This window comes from Dipteris shenzhenensis, chromosome 7 (genome assembly GCF_047967505.1).
Source record: "Dipteris shenzhenensis isolate YYH24624 ecotype China chromosome 7, Dip_SZ_1.0, whole genome shotgun sequence".
Lineage (NCBI taxonomy): Eukaryota > Viridiplantae > Streptophyta > Polypodiopsida > Gleicheniales > Dipteridaceae > Dipteris > Dipteris shenzhenensis.
The window spans coordinates 10,047,549-10,066,968 of record NC_141602.1 but is presented as its reverse complement, the minus strand read 5'-3'; the positions used below and the strand labels follow the sequence as shown (position 1 = coordinate 10,066,968).

At 39.3% G+C, this 19,420-nt stretch overlaps 1 protein-coding gene and 1 pseudogene across 1 annotated transcript; one reads left to right on the top strand and one right to left on the bottom strand.

Moving 5' to 3' along the window:
- Positions 1-4,198: 4,198 nt before the first annotated feature.
- On the bottom strand, positions 4,199-6,951 carry LOC147899927 (uncharacterized). The gene is made up of 2 exons (XM_087376514.1): positions 5,244-6,951; positions 4,199-5,041 (listed from the first exon to the last, which is right to left on the bottom strand). The coding sequence occupies exons 1-2, from the start codon at positions 6,745-6,747 to the stop codon at positions 4,284-4,286; spliced, it is 2,262 nt and encodes a 753-aa protein (XP_087232640.1). The 5' UTR covers positions 6,748-6,951; the 3' UTR covers positions 4,199-4,283.
- Positions 6,952-17,884: 10,933 nt separating this feature from the next.
- Positions 17,885-18,809, top strand: LOC147899926 (uncharacterized; annotated as a pseudogene).
- The last annotated feature ends 611 nt before the right edge of the window (positions 18,810-19,420 follow it).

Here is a 19,420-nt window from a genome sequence, read left to right as displayed (position 1 = left end):
AGTTTGTGCAAAGGAGACCCAAAATTTTACCTCTTTTTTAAAGGCAAAGACCCATTTTAAGCCTTGTGTATGTCTTCATTACCATTCCTTGCTTCATTTTCTATGCAAATTTAACACCTTCCTTTATATATCCACATGATTTTGCGTGGTCCCATATATTCTTGCTCTTAGAACTTCATCATTATCTTGTTGTATATCTATGGACATGAATTGACTACAATTTGGATAATGTGAATAAAGTAGAATATGAAGCCCGTTCTTTATAAAATAAAATAACCATGAAGGCTCAACATTTAAAATTATTCATCAATATGTTACCTTTATATCAGTAACTTTATTAGGCTTTGTTAATACATTTAGTGCATCACATGCTTTTGTTGCCTTGCTTCACTTTAGTTCTTTTAGTGAGTGGGGGGCCATAATCCTAGGACAAAAACAAAAAACATCTAAATTTTGAAGAAAAGTGAATTGGTTGGCAAGGGATACACTCCGAGATTGCATATTCACATAATCACATGAATTTTCTTGTGATTACATGCCGTGATGATGTATTTCACGTTATGCCTTTACGCTATCAAGTGGCCCTAACCTAGAAATCGAATACATATCGATGGTAGTATCAATACTATCAGCGATATCCTACTACCGGTGATAGTACTAATACTAGTGTCGATAGTTTGACACAACACTACTGACGGTAGTACAAATAATACTACTAGTAATATTATTACCATCGGTAGTAGGAGTATTCTTGCCAAGAATCATATTACTACCAGCGGTGGTGAGGGACATACTACCGTCGGTAGTACTTCTAGTAATGGTGACGGTAATACAATAATTACCACTGGTAGTACTACCGGCCCAAGATATATGCCAATTTCTGGTTTCATTTTCACCAACAGTGGATTGAGAAGAGGTAAAAATCCTCCTTTCTCTAAGTCTTTGGTCGCAATCGAATAGAATGAGGAGACTCTATTTCCATTTCCACCAATATATAGCACCAAGCTACGCGGGAAACTGCAAATCTGGAATGCACAGTACCGTCAGTACTTATGATACTATCGGCGAAAATATTGCAAATACCATCGGTAATATAGTATTACCACCGGTTTAAATATCGATGGTAGTTTAAACCACCGAGATAATTAATATTTCCACTGCCGGTAATATGCTTATTACCACTAGTTATATGAGTACTATGGGTAGTAGTTTTATCCGATTTCTCGGTGATTTTTTTTGATAAACAACCTAATCACGTTGTTTTCATGCTACTTTAAAGAGTAAATAACAAACACTAATAACCCATTAATGCAAACGTGAAAATGTTAACGTAATCCTTAGATACACTTGTCATAGGATGTCTCATAAAATGACATCATTCACATATGGAAAATGCCCATTTTAAAAAAAGGCCATTCCATTTTATATTAGGACAAAATTCAAAAGTTCCTAAGGAAAATGAATAGTTAATGGGATATGTTTGTCATAGGATGGGAGCTCAACGGTTGAAACAACATGTTGTTATAGTGTAATGTGAGTGCAATTAATAGTTTAAAACAAAAGTGGTTAATATTCCTAAACGAAGGAAATTTTTCTCCTTGTGCAACCACTGCACTAGTTCTTGGAGCTGTTTTAGCACTGGTTGTAGTTAATCCTAAAACAAGGAAATGTGTTTTCTTGCAACCACCACATTGGTTCTTGGAGCTATTTTAGTGTCGCTTGTAGTTTATTCTAAAATCAAGGAAAATGTATTTCCTTGTGCAACGATTGTACTGGTTGCTATAAATCCCAAATGATGGAAAAAGTATTCCATTTGTGCTTCTTTAGAGCCATTTTCACTATTGAAGTAATAGTAACAGTAGATTTTGCAACAATTGCTTGTGCAATGATTGCATTGATTCTAATAAATCCTTAAAAAGAAAAAAGTATGCAATTTATGCTTCTTTAGAATCATTTTCACTATTGACATAATAGTAAAAATAGTTTTTGTCATAGTAGTCCTATATTAAAGTCGAAACAAAAGAGATTACATCCAGCGAGGATAACAATTCAGCCATTGTTGAGAGCCTAAAGTTAAACAAAAGAGATTACATCTAAAAAGGATAACAACTCAGTCACAATTGAGAGCCTCATTAAGCATCTTTACTGAGCACTACAAAGTCTTGTTGATAGACAACAATACTATTACTCATATTCATAGAGGCCAACTTGCTGCATCTCATACAATTCTAAACTTTTGGAAAGATGATGGAGGTGACATGGGGATTTTTTGGGAACCAATGGAGAGTCCAAAGACCACCGTGCACAATTGCAGGCATCAAAATCAAGAGCGGACAACAAGACGATAAAACTCTACCATTAAAGCTCTCAACCCTTCATCAATGTCTATAAGGTATCTATAAACACAGCTAAAAAGAGGACAAATGTGTACATCTCATCCAAAGTTGGCAATGTGGAGATTTTTGGGGAACCGACACAGAATCTAAGAACCATGCATAAGTGTAGACATCTCAATTCTTGTGGAGTGCAATACAATCTCCTTGTAGGATAAATCAGACAAGATAGAGTTGACATTAATCCGGGGAGGGCTAAATTTGGGGTTGGTAGCAGGCATGGGGATGATGAATAGGTGAAAAGAGATGAGGGTGTAGGAACAAGGGAGCAGATGAAAAGTGGCACAGATGTGTAGGGAAGCAAATGAGTGGAGGACAGCTGGCAGTCGGGCGTATGGAGCAAAATCGACAAAAAGCATTCTCCATGTTTGGGGCCACACTTAATTATTAACACTAGAATCAAATGGCACTCTAATTAATCATCCAAATAATCATGAGCCACCTTCAATCAATCAACATTTGCATTGCCAATTAATCACTCATGGTCCACCATGGTGGTGATTATAAATTAATTACATGTATGCAAGCCTAGTGGTGATGAGACACCTTCAATTAATGAGCCACTAATTAATCACATGCCTAGTATCATGGGCCACCATAGTGATTGGAAATTAACTACAGTCAGTATAATTGCATGAAAGGCCAGCATGCAAGCAAGCCCACCCAAGTATAGAATCATGAACCACATTCATTAATCAAAATTCAAGCATCCAATTAATCACATGCCTAGAATCATGGGCATTGTAGTGATGACTGGTAATTAACTACCATCCAAATAACCGAATTCAAGACGCTGCCATTTGATTACATGCCACCGCAATGACATCCAAATAATCATGAAGCAGCTGCCAAACCTAGCATCATGGGCCATAGTGGTGACTGGTAATTAATTGCACTATCCTTACTCACATGCAAGCTTGGTGGTGGGTGATTGATAATTGATTGCATTCAGTATAATTACATGCAATCCCATCCGAATAATTATGAAGCTACCATGCCTGGCATCATGGGCCACCACGGTCCACGATGGATGGTAAGTTAACTACAATCTTACTTAATCGCATGCAAGCTCAGTGATGCCATCCAAATAATCATGAGTTGCCTTCAATTAGTTAAAATTTCAGTCGCCAATCAATCACACATGCCTGACATTAATTAGGGCCAAGCCAACCATCGTGGTGACTGTAAATAGGCCCTTCACTTGAGCCAACCATTGTGGTGTCCCTAACTCTACTTAAGTCTACACTATCCCATTCCCAGTGCCATTTTTGACTCCTTTCATGTGTTTGAAACATGACACATACACATTTGATTTTCAAGAGTATCATAGGAATTGGTTAGATAACTCTTGATTACAATTGAGTCTATGATGTTTCATGTCTTCTAGAAGTTTTGTAAGTTATATGTAAGCTAGCTAGTAGAATGAAGATGCTCTACAAAAAGGCTATTCGTTATTCATGCTCAATGGATGGCAAACTACCTAGGAATATAATTGGAAAATGGTCATTGGAACTCATTGGTACAACTCTTCATTTCCATTGGGGAGAGCCAAATATAAGTAAAGCTTTGAGGAACTAGAAAATCATGATAACGTTACGCAGAAGATGAAAATCATAACAAGTCTTCAACATCATTAATCACAAGAGCCCACTCTCCTTGCTTAATGAAACAATAGCACTTTGCAAAAAAAGAGAAACTCTATTGCTAGTAAATGCTATGAATTTCAAATACACACCATTAGTAGTGACCCAAAAAGAGAAAGGATATTGCTAGTAAATGCTATGAGTTTCAAATACACACCATTACTAGCGACCATGTGAAAAATTTGGGTTTTCCCTTGCAAGAATCACATGTCACTTATTTAGTAGGAAGAATGCTAGACAAAACAAGTTATGAGCCGATAGAAAGACTCCCCATTGAAGTAAGGGAGCCTAGTTGGGTAGTGGAAGAAGTTGTTTGATTTGAGTAAGAGTGGTAATTTAAAGGACTACTAGAGAGAGGAGGATAGCCCAAGCTCAAAAAAAGCTTCTCTCTCAACAATCTAACAACCTGAAACATGAAGGGCCTTCGGTGTCCCTCTCTATTCAAACAAAGTTTCACAACCTGAATTACTTCAATAAGCTCCGCCTCATGAAAAAGTGATGAACCCCTTATGCTCTGATCTACCATGTGTTCCAATTCTTCATTCCCTTCAAGAAACACGCTTGCCCATCGAACTAGCGTCTCCCCATTCCCCAATAATGCCTTCTTCCCTGTAATCAGCTCTAGTAGGACCACCCCATAGCTGTAGACGTCGCTCTTTTCCGACAAAACTGAGGTCTCGTTGTATTGGGGATCTATGTAGCCATAAGAGCCCTTAATTTGTGTCAAGGTAGATGCAACCCTGTTGGCATTCCACATCCCAATCTTCGATATCCCGAAGTCTGCAATCTTTGCAGAGAAGTCCTGTGCCAAGAGTATGTTTGCTGATTTCACATCTCGGTGCAAGATAGGAGGATCGGCACCGTGATGTAGATACTCCAATCCGTAGGCAACGTTGAATGCTATATGCATGCGGCACTTCCATGTTAAACGTGGATTCTTTTCGACGTGGAGCTGTTGGTAGAGACTCCCCTTAGGCATGTACTCCACCAACAAGATGTGTTCACCTGTTGTTCACAGAACTAGGAATTAAGGCAAGAGATCGGAACTTGCTGTGCTCATTTCTGTCTACACAAAAAAGAAAATGCTAGCTAGGCAACAGATGATGAACCTTTTGGCATAAATCTGCAAGAAACATACAAAATAATAAAAGCTTTCTCGTTATGCATATTCTATCTGAGCAGTGTTTTCCAAAAGCCATACATTCACCTTCATCGCTGCAATATCCAATGAAATCTAATATACATCGGTGATGAACTCTAGACATCGTGTCCAGCTCGTCCATAAAGCTAGCATCGCTAGCTTCTCGGCGGAATCCTCTTTTCACAGCTATCAGAGTTCCATTTGCTGCCTGTCCACGATAGACATCACCGAATCCTCCACGACCGATGTGGTCATCGAATCCTCCTGTAAGTTGCCTCACCTCTTCAAGACTGTACTTTCTTACAATAGCCTGTGCAATAATATTTTGTTGCTGATTATGGCCATTTCGAATTCTACAAGAGTACAAATAGGCAAGCCAGAACCCACTCACCACCACTACCATAGTCCAACCAACCACTAGAGGTGCAAGCAGCTGTTGTGTTCCCCTCTGTGTGGAAACAAAATTGTTTCGAGAACTGCCTTCTAAATAATACAACTTTACGTTATCCAATATCGGACCACAAGAGTTGTTGTAGGATAAGCTTACGAAGTTCAGATCTAAAGATCCCCCTGAAGCCACAAAGGTTACATGCTGAGATTGCCATCCTAGGTTATTTCCTGTCGAATTCGAGTAGAAGTCTAGATTGTGAAGCGAGGACGGAGTTAGCTGTACCTGGATTGCGGCTGCAGAACCACAACTTGGATTGCTAGAAAGCTGAAACAATAATACGTATTGGGCTCCTGGATATGTAGGCACAGTTTGAGAAATGGCACCCATACTACCGAGGTTGATACTGTAATTACCTTGACTAGACCCAGGATGAAGAAAGAGCTCAGCGATCACATCGCTTTGTATTATCCATCCACAGATACAGTACGAAAATGAGGCAGAAATGGAAGCCGCTCCGAATGGAAGGTTTAGATCATCAAAACCACCGTTCTGGATTAGATTGGAAGTATTGGCTGGAGGTAGAGATGGTACGTTTTGAAGGACCGACAAGGGAAGCATTGTAAATTCACTGATGTTTGGGCCTCCGCTAAGCAGCTTGTCAAGGTACAAGAAGTATGCAGGAAACACGATCGTAGAATTATCAAAGGGCGGTAGGGAAGCATGCAGGTAAAGGGCATCCGAAGGATCTCCATTTCTTATGTGGCTGCCTTCGAACACCCACAGTTGGGCAGTGGTGTTTCCACTGCATTCTGCAACAACCGCCTGATTGCCTTCAGATCTCTGCAGACACAGAAAACCCGGCTCACCACTGTAGTTTGTCCACACAGACAAAGAAAGCGTCTGGTTGTCGTATGTCCACTGCTCCGTGGACGTCGTTGTGCCGCTGAGGCACAGGTAAGGATATACACGATGCCCAATCACTGCTTCTTGGTAGACGTTGACGCAGAAGCTATGGCAAGGCGGTGGAGCAGCAATATCTGCGACTCTACCGATTACAATCCAACCTGAACCATAGACAGGTTGCAGAGAATAACGAGGGAAAAAGAGGAGCCAAGTGAAGAAGACGATCAGGCCTCCAAGTGAGAAGCCATTTGATCGATCATGCAGGTAACAATCCATCGCTTAAGCAAGCAAGCTAGCTCTCTCTCCCTCTCTCCCTCTCTCTCTCTCTCACACACACACACAACCAGTACACACACACAAAGACTCTCAGCTCTCTCTCTCTCTCCCCCTCTGTCTCTCTGTCTCACACACACGCACACCTCGTTTAGAAGCAGTGGCTCACAAAAGAAGACGATTAAAAGGAGAGAAAGGGCACAGAGTCTATCGATGCTTACGGAAGCTGTTTATTGCAACTCGAACATACAGAGGAACAAGAATGTTGTGTGTGTGCACGCGCAAGAGAGACAGTCGACCGCCACTGAATGAAAATTTCCAACGTCCGCACCAAACAAATTTTACACACAATAGTTTTGTTTTCCACACAATAGTCCCTGGTTTGTGCACTTGCATTGAGTGTTGAAAATCGGCTTGAAATAACATGATGGACAGTTTATACCACATGGTGAAACTAGATTTTTTACTCAAAGAAAATCTTTTTCTCTCTTAAGGAGAGGTTTGGGGGAGGAAGATTGGAGAATTATCCATGGTTAGATTAGAATAGACAATCGTGGGCCATTGGATGATGATTTTGGGAAACGTTCCAAAATTGGTAGTTAACATGCAAATTTGGTGTTTGGCATCTTTCTTCTCCTGCATTCCTTGCCGCTTGATTTCCATCTTGCTTTTCCTACAGTCCTTGCTGCTCTTTTTACAGACTTCTACACATCTTTCCTCATACATACCGTGCTAAAGCGTCAGTTTTGATTCCATGCAAAATTGCAAAGTTTTTTCTCGGAAGTGTATTATTATCTCTTACATACCCCCCGCATCGCTTTTCTTCGCAACCCTGCAAGGTCAAGAATTTGTTTGTCGGTCTTAACCTTTCTTGAAAGTTTTTATCCGCCCTTCAAGAATGTTTTTTGTCGTTCCGCCTTGATGTGGTCTGCCTTTCCGTCTGTAAATTTATCCTCGCTACCCACCATAATTAACCTGCATCTGAATCCTTTCTCCCTTCGCAGGTGATCTCAAATAGACGGGTGACATTTGGAGGTTCTATTTGCTTTGGACAAGGCAAAGACTCAATGGTACCACTTTATGGCAATCATCATTGTAGGGATGGTTTTCTTTACGGATGCCTATGATCTGTTTTGGATCTCTAGAGTGACCAAGTTGCGAGGCTATCGTTTGGCAACACTGCAAAGTCGACTTGAGGAATCCACGAAGAGATTGATATTCAGCTTTGATTGATGATTCGATTTACTTCATAGGTTGCATAGGGTTGGAACAAGGTGCTCACGTTGTCAATATGAGAGAACTACTACCCAAGCAATAGTAGGTTGTAATACAAAATGGAAATGAGCTTTGAAATCTAGAAGGTGGCTCATAGACGTAGTTCATTGTTTACATTGAATTGAATGCTGTAGCAACGCGCGGGTGATGTACTAGTAACCATAAACAAGGTGGGGATCCCACTAAGGCCCTGCCTTTTGGAATGTCATTATAACTCTAAGTGTACAGTTTCTTGGGGTTGTTGAGAAATGTGGTGTGATTGGTAGAGTGGATTGTGTCAACGAATCGATGACATGTGTTCTGGGAAAAGATGATGTTGATCTTGTACTCTAGGTAGATGAGTGAAAGAGACTAGAGAAAAGAGGTGAAAGAGGTGTGTGTGTGTGTGGTGGTGGTGGATGGATCATTAAATAAAAGTGGGATGGAGCATTAATAAAAGTGGGGACGTGGCTATTTTGGCAAGAGCAGTGTCTAGAGAGAAATACCCAATAAAAGAAAAAAGCATTAAAAACCTCCACAAGAGGGCAAAATGTTGACCCTAACAACACATTAGGAGTAGATTAGAAAGCCTTAAACAACCACTAAACCAAAACTTAAAGTGGTGAAGTTGACCAAATGAACTGAAAGAAGTGGGATGGACCTGATTAGCAAACAGGGTGGGGATCCCACTATGGCCCTGCCTTTTGGAGTGTCATTATAATTCAAGTATAAGTAGCTTGATAAATATTTCAAATAACTTGTGAAAGGAAACGATAGGTGTAAATTGGAAGGAAAGGAAAAGAGAAAAGCAAGTGAAGGTGAAGGAATATTGGGAAAGGTAGATGAGTGAAGAGAGGAGAGAAAAGAGGTGAAAAGGGGTGTGGGTGGGTGTGTGTGTGTGTGTGTGTGTGGTGGATGGGCCATTAAATAAAAGTGGGGACGTGCTTCTTTTGGCAAAAGTAATATAAATGTGGTGTCATACAAGAGACAAAGAGAGCCTCCATCTTTAGAGAGAAATACCTAATAAAAGACAAAAGCTTTAGGATGAAAGACAAAACCATTTAGGACCTCCACAACCAAACAAAAACCTTAAACCCTAAACACATTAGAAGCCCTTAAACTTCTACTAACCCACCTTTCAACCTCATACTAACCATAATTTGCAAGGTCAATTTGACCAAATCAGGTGCTCCACCTTTGTTTAAAAATGTAATGAGTTTGATTCAATACGTAGGCAATGGTCTTCAAGGCTTACTAGGATATTGTAAATACATCGGCCATTCCTTAATGCTGAAGCACACTTTGTGAAGATTCACTTGTTGAGAATGGAAGGAGAGACAAAGATACTTAGAGATACCCTGCATAACCTCCAAGAATAACCAACCTAAGAATTAAAAAACTTGCTGACTCAAAAATTGCAAAAGAGAGGTCACAAGAGACAATCACAAGATTAATAGATAAGAAGAACAAACTGTTGAAAAAGGCTTGGTGTATTTAACAAGAGCTTGCTACATTGACTAGTAGATTAAAAAGGATAAAAAGAACCCCTCTAGGTTACAAGCATAGGATCAAGCCTGTGCAACCAATGGAGAGCTTGGCATATGTGGTAGAGCAAGGAAACATAGGGTGAAAGCTACAAGGTATGTATATTTGGACTATTTTGTAATTATGAAGCATTACTTACAAATGAGTCATTTATTTTTCTAATGTTATCATGATTTTTGCAGAAATTTTATGGAGGAGGTTATTGGAAGAAATTCCTCTGACAAACTTTGTGCCATAAAGAGTGCAGTTAAGAAGAAAGAATTCATTTCTATTCTTAGGGACCCTCGTCGGCATGCATTGCGACATGTAATATTACAAGAGATTACAATTGATTTAGAGAATCTTGTAGATTTATCTCGAAAGTTGTCCATGCATGTGATGCTGCTGGCATTAGTCAGCAAGGTACTTAGCTGTGTATAATGTCTTTGTAAATGCACTTTGAGGTCAAGGCATTAAGAATCCTCTATTGCCGAGACTAGTATACATTAGAAATGCCAAGGAAAGAAACAAATTCTGCTGTTCAAGATTTGTTGGGTGGATTTATACACATCTCAAAAAGCATGATATTGGAAGGCACAAACAAGGCAAATGTCCAACATAACAAAAAGAAAGGAGGACCAACTACCAAAGGGGCAAAGTAAGGACCAAGAACCTTTGAGTACACAGAGCATAATAATGTTTTTTTGGATGTACGTAGGGTCCAAGCTACAATGGTGGAGCTTTACAACATGAAAGCATGGGGTATGTTAAAATTATATTATTTAGAGAGTTAGAATTTTTATGGAAATCTTTTCTAATCATGTAAATCTTTTAATCTTTCAGATTGTGAAGGAAAGTTAGTACTCATTATCAAATTGGATGAGTGTGAGGTTGTAAAAGGCCACAAGTTGGAGAGGGTTAGTATTACTTTGATGAATAAAGCCCTTGAACATGCCAAAGATAAGGAAATTAGGGGAGATTTTAATGTACAATTGGAAAAGCACATTTGGTGGCTTGTCGTGTTTGAACTTCCTAAAGAGAGACACTCATTCGTGAAATGGGTATTTGATAGATCTCCAATTCCAAGTGTCATAGATGCGCAAACGAAAGGAGAGTTGCTTCAAGTTGAAGGGTTCATATCATTTAAAGTTGAATGGCACATGGCAGGAGATCTTAAGATATTGAATTGTATGTTTGGAACAAAATTGAGTGCATATGCGACATATCTGTGTCTTTATTGTATGCACTCACACCAACCTTGAGGCAGTAACATAGGAATACATATAGAGGAAAAGAGCAAATAAAAAGAGGAAAAGTCTTTGGCAATGCTAAAGATGTAATGAATGATATCACATATGATGAGGCTAACAAACAAATGTATTGGAGCAATGGAGTAATGAGCTGCAATCAGGATGCTGCACCCAATAGAGATCAGAATGATAAAAATTGGGATCCAATTTTAAACATTCCATTAGAAAGAGTGCATTTCTGTGTGTTACATGCGGAGATGCGGCTCATTGATAAATTGCTTTACTTGCACATTGTATATGCATGTAACATGAAACCGGAGGAGAGAGCAGCATCATGTATAGCAAGGGTCGAAGCTTTACTCTCGAGCATGGGTCTACATGGGGGGAATGCAAAGCTAATCAAAGATGCACAATTGTCAGAAAAATCAAGAAATCTTCCAAATAAAGTGTCCATGGGAGGCTCTAAGGCACAAAGGTTTTTGTGCAATCATGGAAAACATCGATTAAATCTGCATTGGAATTATTGGAAAAAGTTATGTGATTGCACCACTAATTTGGAAGCTGATCCTCATGTCAGAACCTTGAGAATACGTGTTTGGAAAGAATTGGATAATCTGGTAACGATCTTGAGGAAGCCTTCCATAAACGATGATGATGTGCAACTATATAAAGTCATCGTGAAAGAGTTCATTGAAGCCATGGTAGATGGATGGGGTGAATCACACATTACTCACTACATGGTGTGTTTGGTCTTTGCTATTTTCAAAATTATAATTGCAATCAATTTATTCTTGTTTACCTCATGTGTTTTTTCTATGTATGCAACACATTCTTTATGCTCATGGTCCATGGTTTATTTGCTAATATGGTTCCTTGAATGCTTGGAGTGCCCAAGGGATGCAAAAGTCTCATTATAGAGCTCGAGATGATTATTTCAAGTGTACACGACATGGAGGGGGGATTAATGGAAGTAATGCTCTTCATGAGATGTTCGAGTGGTTCTATTGTGGTATAGTCAAGTCCTCCTATGCAAGGAATAAAGCTTTGCAAACGGAGTTAGCCCAAGCAGTTCGTCAAACTCAAACGAGTAAAAGAAGTCATTCATGGATATCTTCACAAAGCTTCCCAAAAACATAGAAGACGGATAGCAACCAGAAGTCATGTTGGAAAGAGTTGGATCGCTAAACCAAATGTACTTTGATGTTAATGAAAATTTCACTTCAATATTTCTTGTTGACATATGATTAATTGGCTCTTTTTTTTAAAAAAGTGTTAAGTTTTGTGGACCCAACAAGGGTGGGCGACGAGAAAAGGTTGGGGGGGCGACCTCACGGGAGTTCAAGGGGAATTTCAAAAACCCCTTAAATAAGTTTCTTTCCCCAAAACAAACACCCCTCCTCTTTACATAATTTTTTCCTAAAGTTGAATGAAAAAACCCAATCTTTTAATGAATTAAGTAATTTTTTGGATAAATATCCCTTCTTTACAATGCTTGTGGTACACTAAAATTTTGTGAGGCTAACCCCCGAGGGGACGATGACAAATAGGGGGGGGGGGGGAAGGAGGGGTTGAGGGGGGTTAAAGGGGGAAGGGGGGTGGGGGGCTAACTAATAATGATGCACAAAATAAATATACCCCTATATATATGCAAATACCTTCATTTTCTCAGTACCACCAATACTCTCTCATACTAGTACATTTCTTCCTATCGTCACATTTCCCATAGCCCCTCCATCACTGACATGGCAAGAACAAAGTAGACTAAAAGACCAGTTGATTCCAGAACAAAGCTCCCAATCCCTTCCGATGTATACAATGCAATGATTAAAGAGAGAAGAAAGATGAGGTAGGAGGAGGAGGAGGAGGAGGAGGAGGAGGAGGAGGAGGAGGAGGAGGAGAGGACAGAAACCAATGAGCAAATAGCTAACGATGAAGAAGATCATGGGGAGCAATCCAATCCTTAAAGTCAGCTCGAGGCACCTCAAGAGCCAGAAAGCAGACTAGAAGAGCAGGAGTGCAAAAGATGTAGATTGGAAGAATGGGCCAGAGGACAAGAAGATGCCAGGCAAATGCGGATTCAATTGGCTCAACAACAAAGGGCACAAATGGAGAGCCAACAACGATGACCTGCATGGCACAATGCTACTCAAGACTTTCCACATTCTAGACAGGGTGGAAAATATTTGCTAGAATTGCATCGCACAGCAAAAGAAAAAGGTGAAGCTCGCAGTAGGCGAGGTGGAGGTGGAGGAGGAGGTGGAGTCCCTAGAAGACACCACAGAAAGCCTGGAAGGAAGGCACTTCAAGAGATAATAAAGTATCAAAGTAGCGTGAACCTTCTAATCCCAAGAGCTCCGTTCACTTGATTGGTGAGAGAGATTATGCAGTCCTACAGGGATGACTATCGTATTCAATCAATCGCACTGGCCGCCATACAAGAAGCAGTAGAAGTGGCGATCATAACTCTTCTTGATGACACAAACTTGTGTGCAATCCATTCCAAGAGGGTTACGATCATGGCAAAATACATGTAGCTGGCAAGGCAGATCAGAGAAGACCCACAACTTAGGCCATAGATCAAATTTTTTGTTGTATTCACTATGGACACCAATTTTGGTTGTCAAAAGCAATTTTGTGCAAAGATGGTTGTAAATATTTTTTGTAATAGAATCCTTTGGAAACTATTTTTCTTGTAGATATTCAACTTTGAGCTTTTATTTTCAAGTGGAATCTTGCAATGTATTATTTACTTCCATATTTGATGTATGTACATAATGTAATTGATTGTTGATGGCAAATAATCATGGTAGAATGTATTTAGTCACTAGTATGTAATTAGTCAATAATCATGGTAGAATGTGATTAGACACTAGTATGTGATGGGGGATTCATCCCCCCAAAAGACAAAAACAAAGAAAAGCCCCCAAGGGCCCGTGGTGCACGCAGGTGCGACTTTAGGCTAGATGCTTGCGCGCACCATTGCCCCTTGGGGGCTTTTTTTGATTTTTTTAATGTATTTGTTTCTTGTGTGTGTGATGGGTGTGTGTGTAAGTGATGGGGTATGCTTCCACAAAAAAAAAAAACAAAAAAACCCCCCGAGAGGCCCTGGTGTGTGTAGGTGCGACTTTGGGCTAGATGGGGACCCTGTCTAGCCCAAAGTCATGCCTGCGCACACCAGGGCTTCTTGGGGGATTTTTTTTGTTTTTTTAAATGTATTTATTTATTGGTGTGTGTGATGGGTGTGTGTGTGTGTGTGATGGGGGTAAGATATACTCCAAAAGAAAGACGTACCAAAAAAAAAAGCCCCCTGGTATGCGCAGGTGCAAATTTGGGCCAACAGGGACCCCGTCTGGCCCAAAGTTGCACCTGCGCATACTAGGACCCCGTCTAGCCCAAAGTCGTGCCTACGCACACCAAGGCCTCTCGGGGGCTCTTTTTTGTTTTTGTTAATTGGGGGATGCATCCCCCATCACTTACACACACACCCATCACACACACAAGAAACAAATACATTAAAAAAACAAACAAAAGTGCCTATGTCATGGCCAACTTCCAATCAAAGAGACAAAATTTTTGCCAAATCAATTTGCTTCTTCATGTTTGAAATGTGTCCCAATTTATAAACCCATATCTTGATCATCAGCATTCAAAGTTGGGACCCACTTTGAATCATGGGTTCATATGTCATGTTATTGACATCATTTTAATCCATTACAACCATTTTAATCCATTGATCCTCATAGCTATCAGTGCATTTGTCAACCTTACCATTTTGTATCAAACTTCATTGTGGTCATCACCAATGCCTTATTAAGGCATACTTTACAACTAATTTTACACCATAAGGGCCTACATCTTCAATTTTGTGTAGCACCCCTTAGCCACAATTTCCATAAAAGTCAAAACCCAATCTCCTATGCTAGGATTGAGTCAGTCATATGCTTGTTCTCTATCCAAATTTGACAATACACAAACACCAACCAAGTATATGTGTGGATTATTGCCATCTCCAGGTGGAACAATTGGCATAAGTGAGAGCTTGCCATCTCAATCATGGAGCATATATCCTCTTAATTTACATTAATCCTTCCAACTAACCATGCACATAACTAAATTAGCCACCATATTATTGTTCTATTTTCCTCCTAGGTTTGGGATGCAAAACATTCCTAGTCCCAAGATGAATCTAAATATGGAAGGGTTTGAATTGTGCATCCAATTTAACCTTTTGTTGCTATCTTGATTAGAGTTCATCGGCAATCTTGATCTTGTCTATTCATACACCTAGTAACTTGAAGAATTCTTGAAACCTTTGATAAGGGAATGCACTTTTCTTCAAAATCAACTGTATATTTAAATTAAGGATACACTAAAATCCAAGAAATGAAACTCAATTATAATGCAAAACACCACCCATCTAGAAAACAAGAGAAATATATATTAAATTTTGATGTCTATACAATATTTCTTGTATATTGCATCCAATAGATGCACTTTTTACAAAATATTTACTTGCTGAGCTTTAGCTACTATTGCTGCTCTCCTCTGAGTTGACAAAATAGCGGGTTCACTAAAAGATTCTACAAGCTGCCCAGCATCATAAACACCTGCCGAAGCACCCATGATAGAAACCACCATGATTCTTCTTGCTAGTTTCTCTCCAAAAGTAGATAGTGCCAAGTCCCGCCTCACCAAAATACACTTGCACGTAGAAGGGGGTAAAGGCACAAGGGAGACTAGCTTTGAAAGTGCCCTGCACCACTTTATCATCTCCTCCTTCCCATATGGGGAGAACAAAGTATGGAAGCACACTAGGCTATGGTGCTCGAACATTCCCATGTAGTGTCCTAGTGCTGAATCCACAACGATGCTATCAGCTCGACCCCCTTTACGTGTCGCAAACTTATCAACTTTGATGACGTCATGAAAATTGAGATAACATCAATAATCTTCTCAATGCCAAAATTAGAACATAAATTCATTCATATTGACAAAATATCATGAAATTACAATGTGTGCAGCATCTTGTTCATCCATTCTTGGCCGAGTTATATCGATGGAGCTTTTGCTCTCAATTGCTGGAGGTGGTGCCGATGATGAGGCCTCTGAAGTATTTCTCTCTCTCACACAACTTTGACTAGGGTTCTTGCTCTTCCTTGCCTGCAAATCTCTCTCTCTCTCTCTCTCTCTCTCTCCGTGCCTCTCTCTCTCCCTCTCTCTCTCTCTCTCTCTCTCTCTCTCTCTCTCTCTCTCTCTCTCTCTCTCAATCTCTCTCTCTCTCTCTCTCTCTCTCTCTCTCTCTCTTGCCATTAGGAAAAAAGGGAGCTCATTTTGGGGCCTTGAGAGAAATCCACAATTTCTTCTTTTTTCGTGAGTCGAAAATATAGGAAAGTATTAAAATACTCCTTAAATATTCATAAGTACTGTAAACATGTCAAACGATGAAAGAATAAAGATATTCTGCTATATTCACTCCCATATCTCATGAACGTTATTATTCAATGCTCCTAGAAGCCACATCTTTCTCTCAATCATTTTCTAGCCATCTCCATAATGGTTAAGCTTCTCTATCAAAACACCATAACTCATCTCGCCATATGCTTGTTTTTCAAAGTTTACCGCCTTCAAGAGTCTTTGCCTTATGAAAGAGTAATGAAATTGCGATGCAATGGAAAAACACTGCACTCAAAATGGCAACACCGAACTCCAACTCTATAGAACAAGCCAAAAAGAGAGGGCAACACCATCTTCATATTGATTTAGCCGAAGATTATGCACCTCTTCCACAACGACAACACGTCAGTGCCATCCAAAGAGAAAACATGAGGAGAGAAGGTTTACAACATATCGATTTATGGGGTGATGGGAAGATTTATCCTAAATGTCTTGTCTGAAGTTCTACACCACCATTCTCAAATCCAACAACATTGCTAAAATTTGTGGGCGACAAAACAAAAGGTATGCATGGATACATCACGGCTCAGTATCAAGTTGCACACATGTATAAGTCTTTATATGAGTAAGAGGCGAACACAAAAATACAGCATCTAGGCAAAAGCTCTAGATTGAAAGAGTAGTCACATAATGAAATTGAAGAACATACAAAGACAAGGGAGAAGTTACGTAAAGCAAGATCGAAAGCGCCCCCTTTGGGAGATAGGCTTACAAGAAGAAAACTTTGCAACCTTGTAGAATTGAAAGTAGGAAGTGGAGGGTGCAAGCGTCGAGTACAAGTAGCAAGGTGAGATTGTTGAAAGCATTTACTATTTGCATTGTGGCTATGCAAATCTACCTTTGTTAGCTCTTATTTACACATCTGGCTTATAGGAAAGTTTTGGAGCCCCAAAATGAAAATCCTTATCCGAATGCTCTTCCCATAAAACAAATGAAAGGTCTATTCTCAACGACTATTGGGAAAGGGATGATTGAGGAAAAGAAGTTTGAAACCATCAAACGCAATGATGTGCAATAGTTCATGGAAAGCAATAAAGTTGATGTAAACTTAATTCAAGAGGCTCTCGAGGAGAATGGAGTTAGCATGAAAGGTTATTCTTCCATTTTCAAAGCAGTGTCATGAATTTTTAAAGATCAAAGGATCAAATGTGTGCTTCTTCCAAATCCTACAGAAGTTTGGAATTTAAGAGCTTCACTCAACGAACAAGTAGATGATTTTATTGGTCAATGGTTGCATATTGAGGATGTATTTGAAAGTAGTAAGGGAACCATTGTGTATAATCCTTGGATGAATGTGAAATTGTGAAAGAGAAAAAGATTGAAAGAGTGACCATCACACTTATGAATAGGGCTTGATACATCAATCACTAGAGAAAACTCAAAGCATTTCAGTGTACAATCCAAGAAACATATTTGGTGGTTGGGAGCATTTGAGGTAAGCGTCAACTTTCATTTTTTGAATATATTGCTATTTGATTTCATTTATTAGATCTAGATGCTTCAGTACAGTTTCTTCTTAATGGCAGCTAAAGACAAAGGACCACCAAACCTTGTTTTGGGTGTTTCACCATACCAAAATACCAGAAGTCATAAAAAAATAGGTTCAAGGAGGGCAACTTCACGTTGAAGGAAAGGGTGATTTCCAAGTTGATTGGCATATGGAAGGGGACCTCAAGACCCTCAAATGTATGTTCAACATAAGCAAAGGAGGTAATTTAAAATCTCCATGCCTTTACTGCAAGGAGCCAGCCCATGTCATGGATCCTAAATGGTGGAGCAAAGCTCCTAATAGGGACAAGATTGATCCTGAATTCAAAGCAGTTCTTGATATTCCTTTGTGCAATGTACATATATGCACATTGCATGCTTTATGTAGAATCATTGAAAAGTTGGTCTTTTTGTATATTGGATTTGCTTAGAAGCTTCAACTAGAAAAACATAGGAAGAAAGCAATTGCAGCATTAGAAAAAGTATTATCGGACATGGGTCTCCATGGAGAAGATGTTCATATCATAATAGATATCAAGAAGTCCTCAAATGGAAAGGATGTTCCTATTAAACCATCAATTGGTGGAGTCAAAGAAAGAAGATATTTATCAGAACCACAAAGAGAAGGGAAACTTGGTAGATCATCAAGTTATGTTTCCAAGGTGAGATATAGACGTTGGAAGCATGTGCATAATGCAGTTAAAGATGATATGGCAGATGGTGTTGCTCGAAATGGTAAAGTGGAGGTATGGAAATCCTTAGACAAGCTTTTTCAACTTTGTGACAAAAAGGCATGGACCAAGAGCGATCATCGTGCATTAGAAGAGCTAAAAACTTTTGGAAAACCAATGAAACAAGCATGGACAAGCTACAATATAACACACTACATGGTAAGTTGAATTAATTTTTTTGTATGCATAGTTTGTACTTTCAAACATGGTTTACAGAATTTTGACTTAATATTTTCTATGATTGTAGCATATTCTTTACAACCACCTTCCATATTTTGTTGCCCTGCACTATGGTCAACACAAGGAATGGAAAAGTCTCATTACACATCAAGAAATGCTTTTTTTTGACATACATAGCATTTAGGAGGAGGTATACTTCAAAGGTTGCAAATCCAGAAAAAAGTTTCATTGTCAAAAGTTAAACTTGCCTTTAATATGGCACAAAAGAAAAGAAGAAGGTAGATCCTTGATAATTCAACAGATGCATAGAAACATGCAGAGTGGAGATAGTCAAAGGTCTTTGTGAATCACAAGTGGATTGATAGAGTTGGAAACCTTATGGAGATTTATAACAATGAAGCAAAGACTTTGTAATATTTTCAAAAAAAAATCATTACAAATTTTGAGCCGACTATCTTTCCTTGTAGGACTTTGTGTCCTTTGTAGCTTTTGATAATACAATATACTTGAGTTTACTCTTGTACTTCTTTTACATCGAGCTACTGTCCTTTGTTCTGTTTAGCCTCAGAATCTAGAAGAAGTGGCTCTCTAAACCTAATCAAATGATGCTTACCATAACTATCTAATTGTCTAGGATCTTTGATTCCAAGTGCTAAAGCGTAAGCAGTGTATGCCAAAAAGTACCCTGGCCTTGAGCACTGTTTGCCAGGGCCATATCCAAAAATGTCTAAAGCAGATATTTTCTCAATTAATATAACTTTGTCATCCTGCCAATTTACCTAGTACCCACCAAGA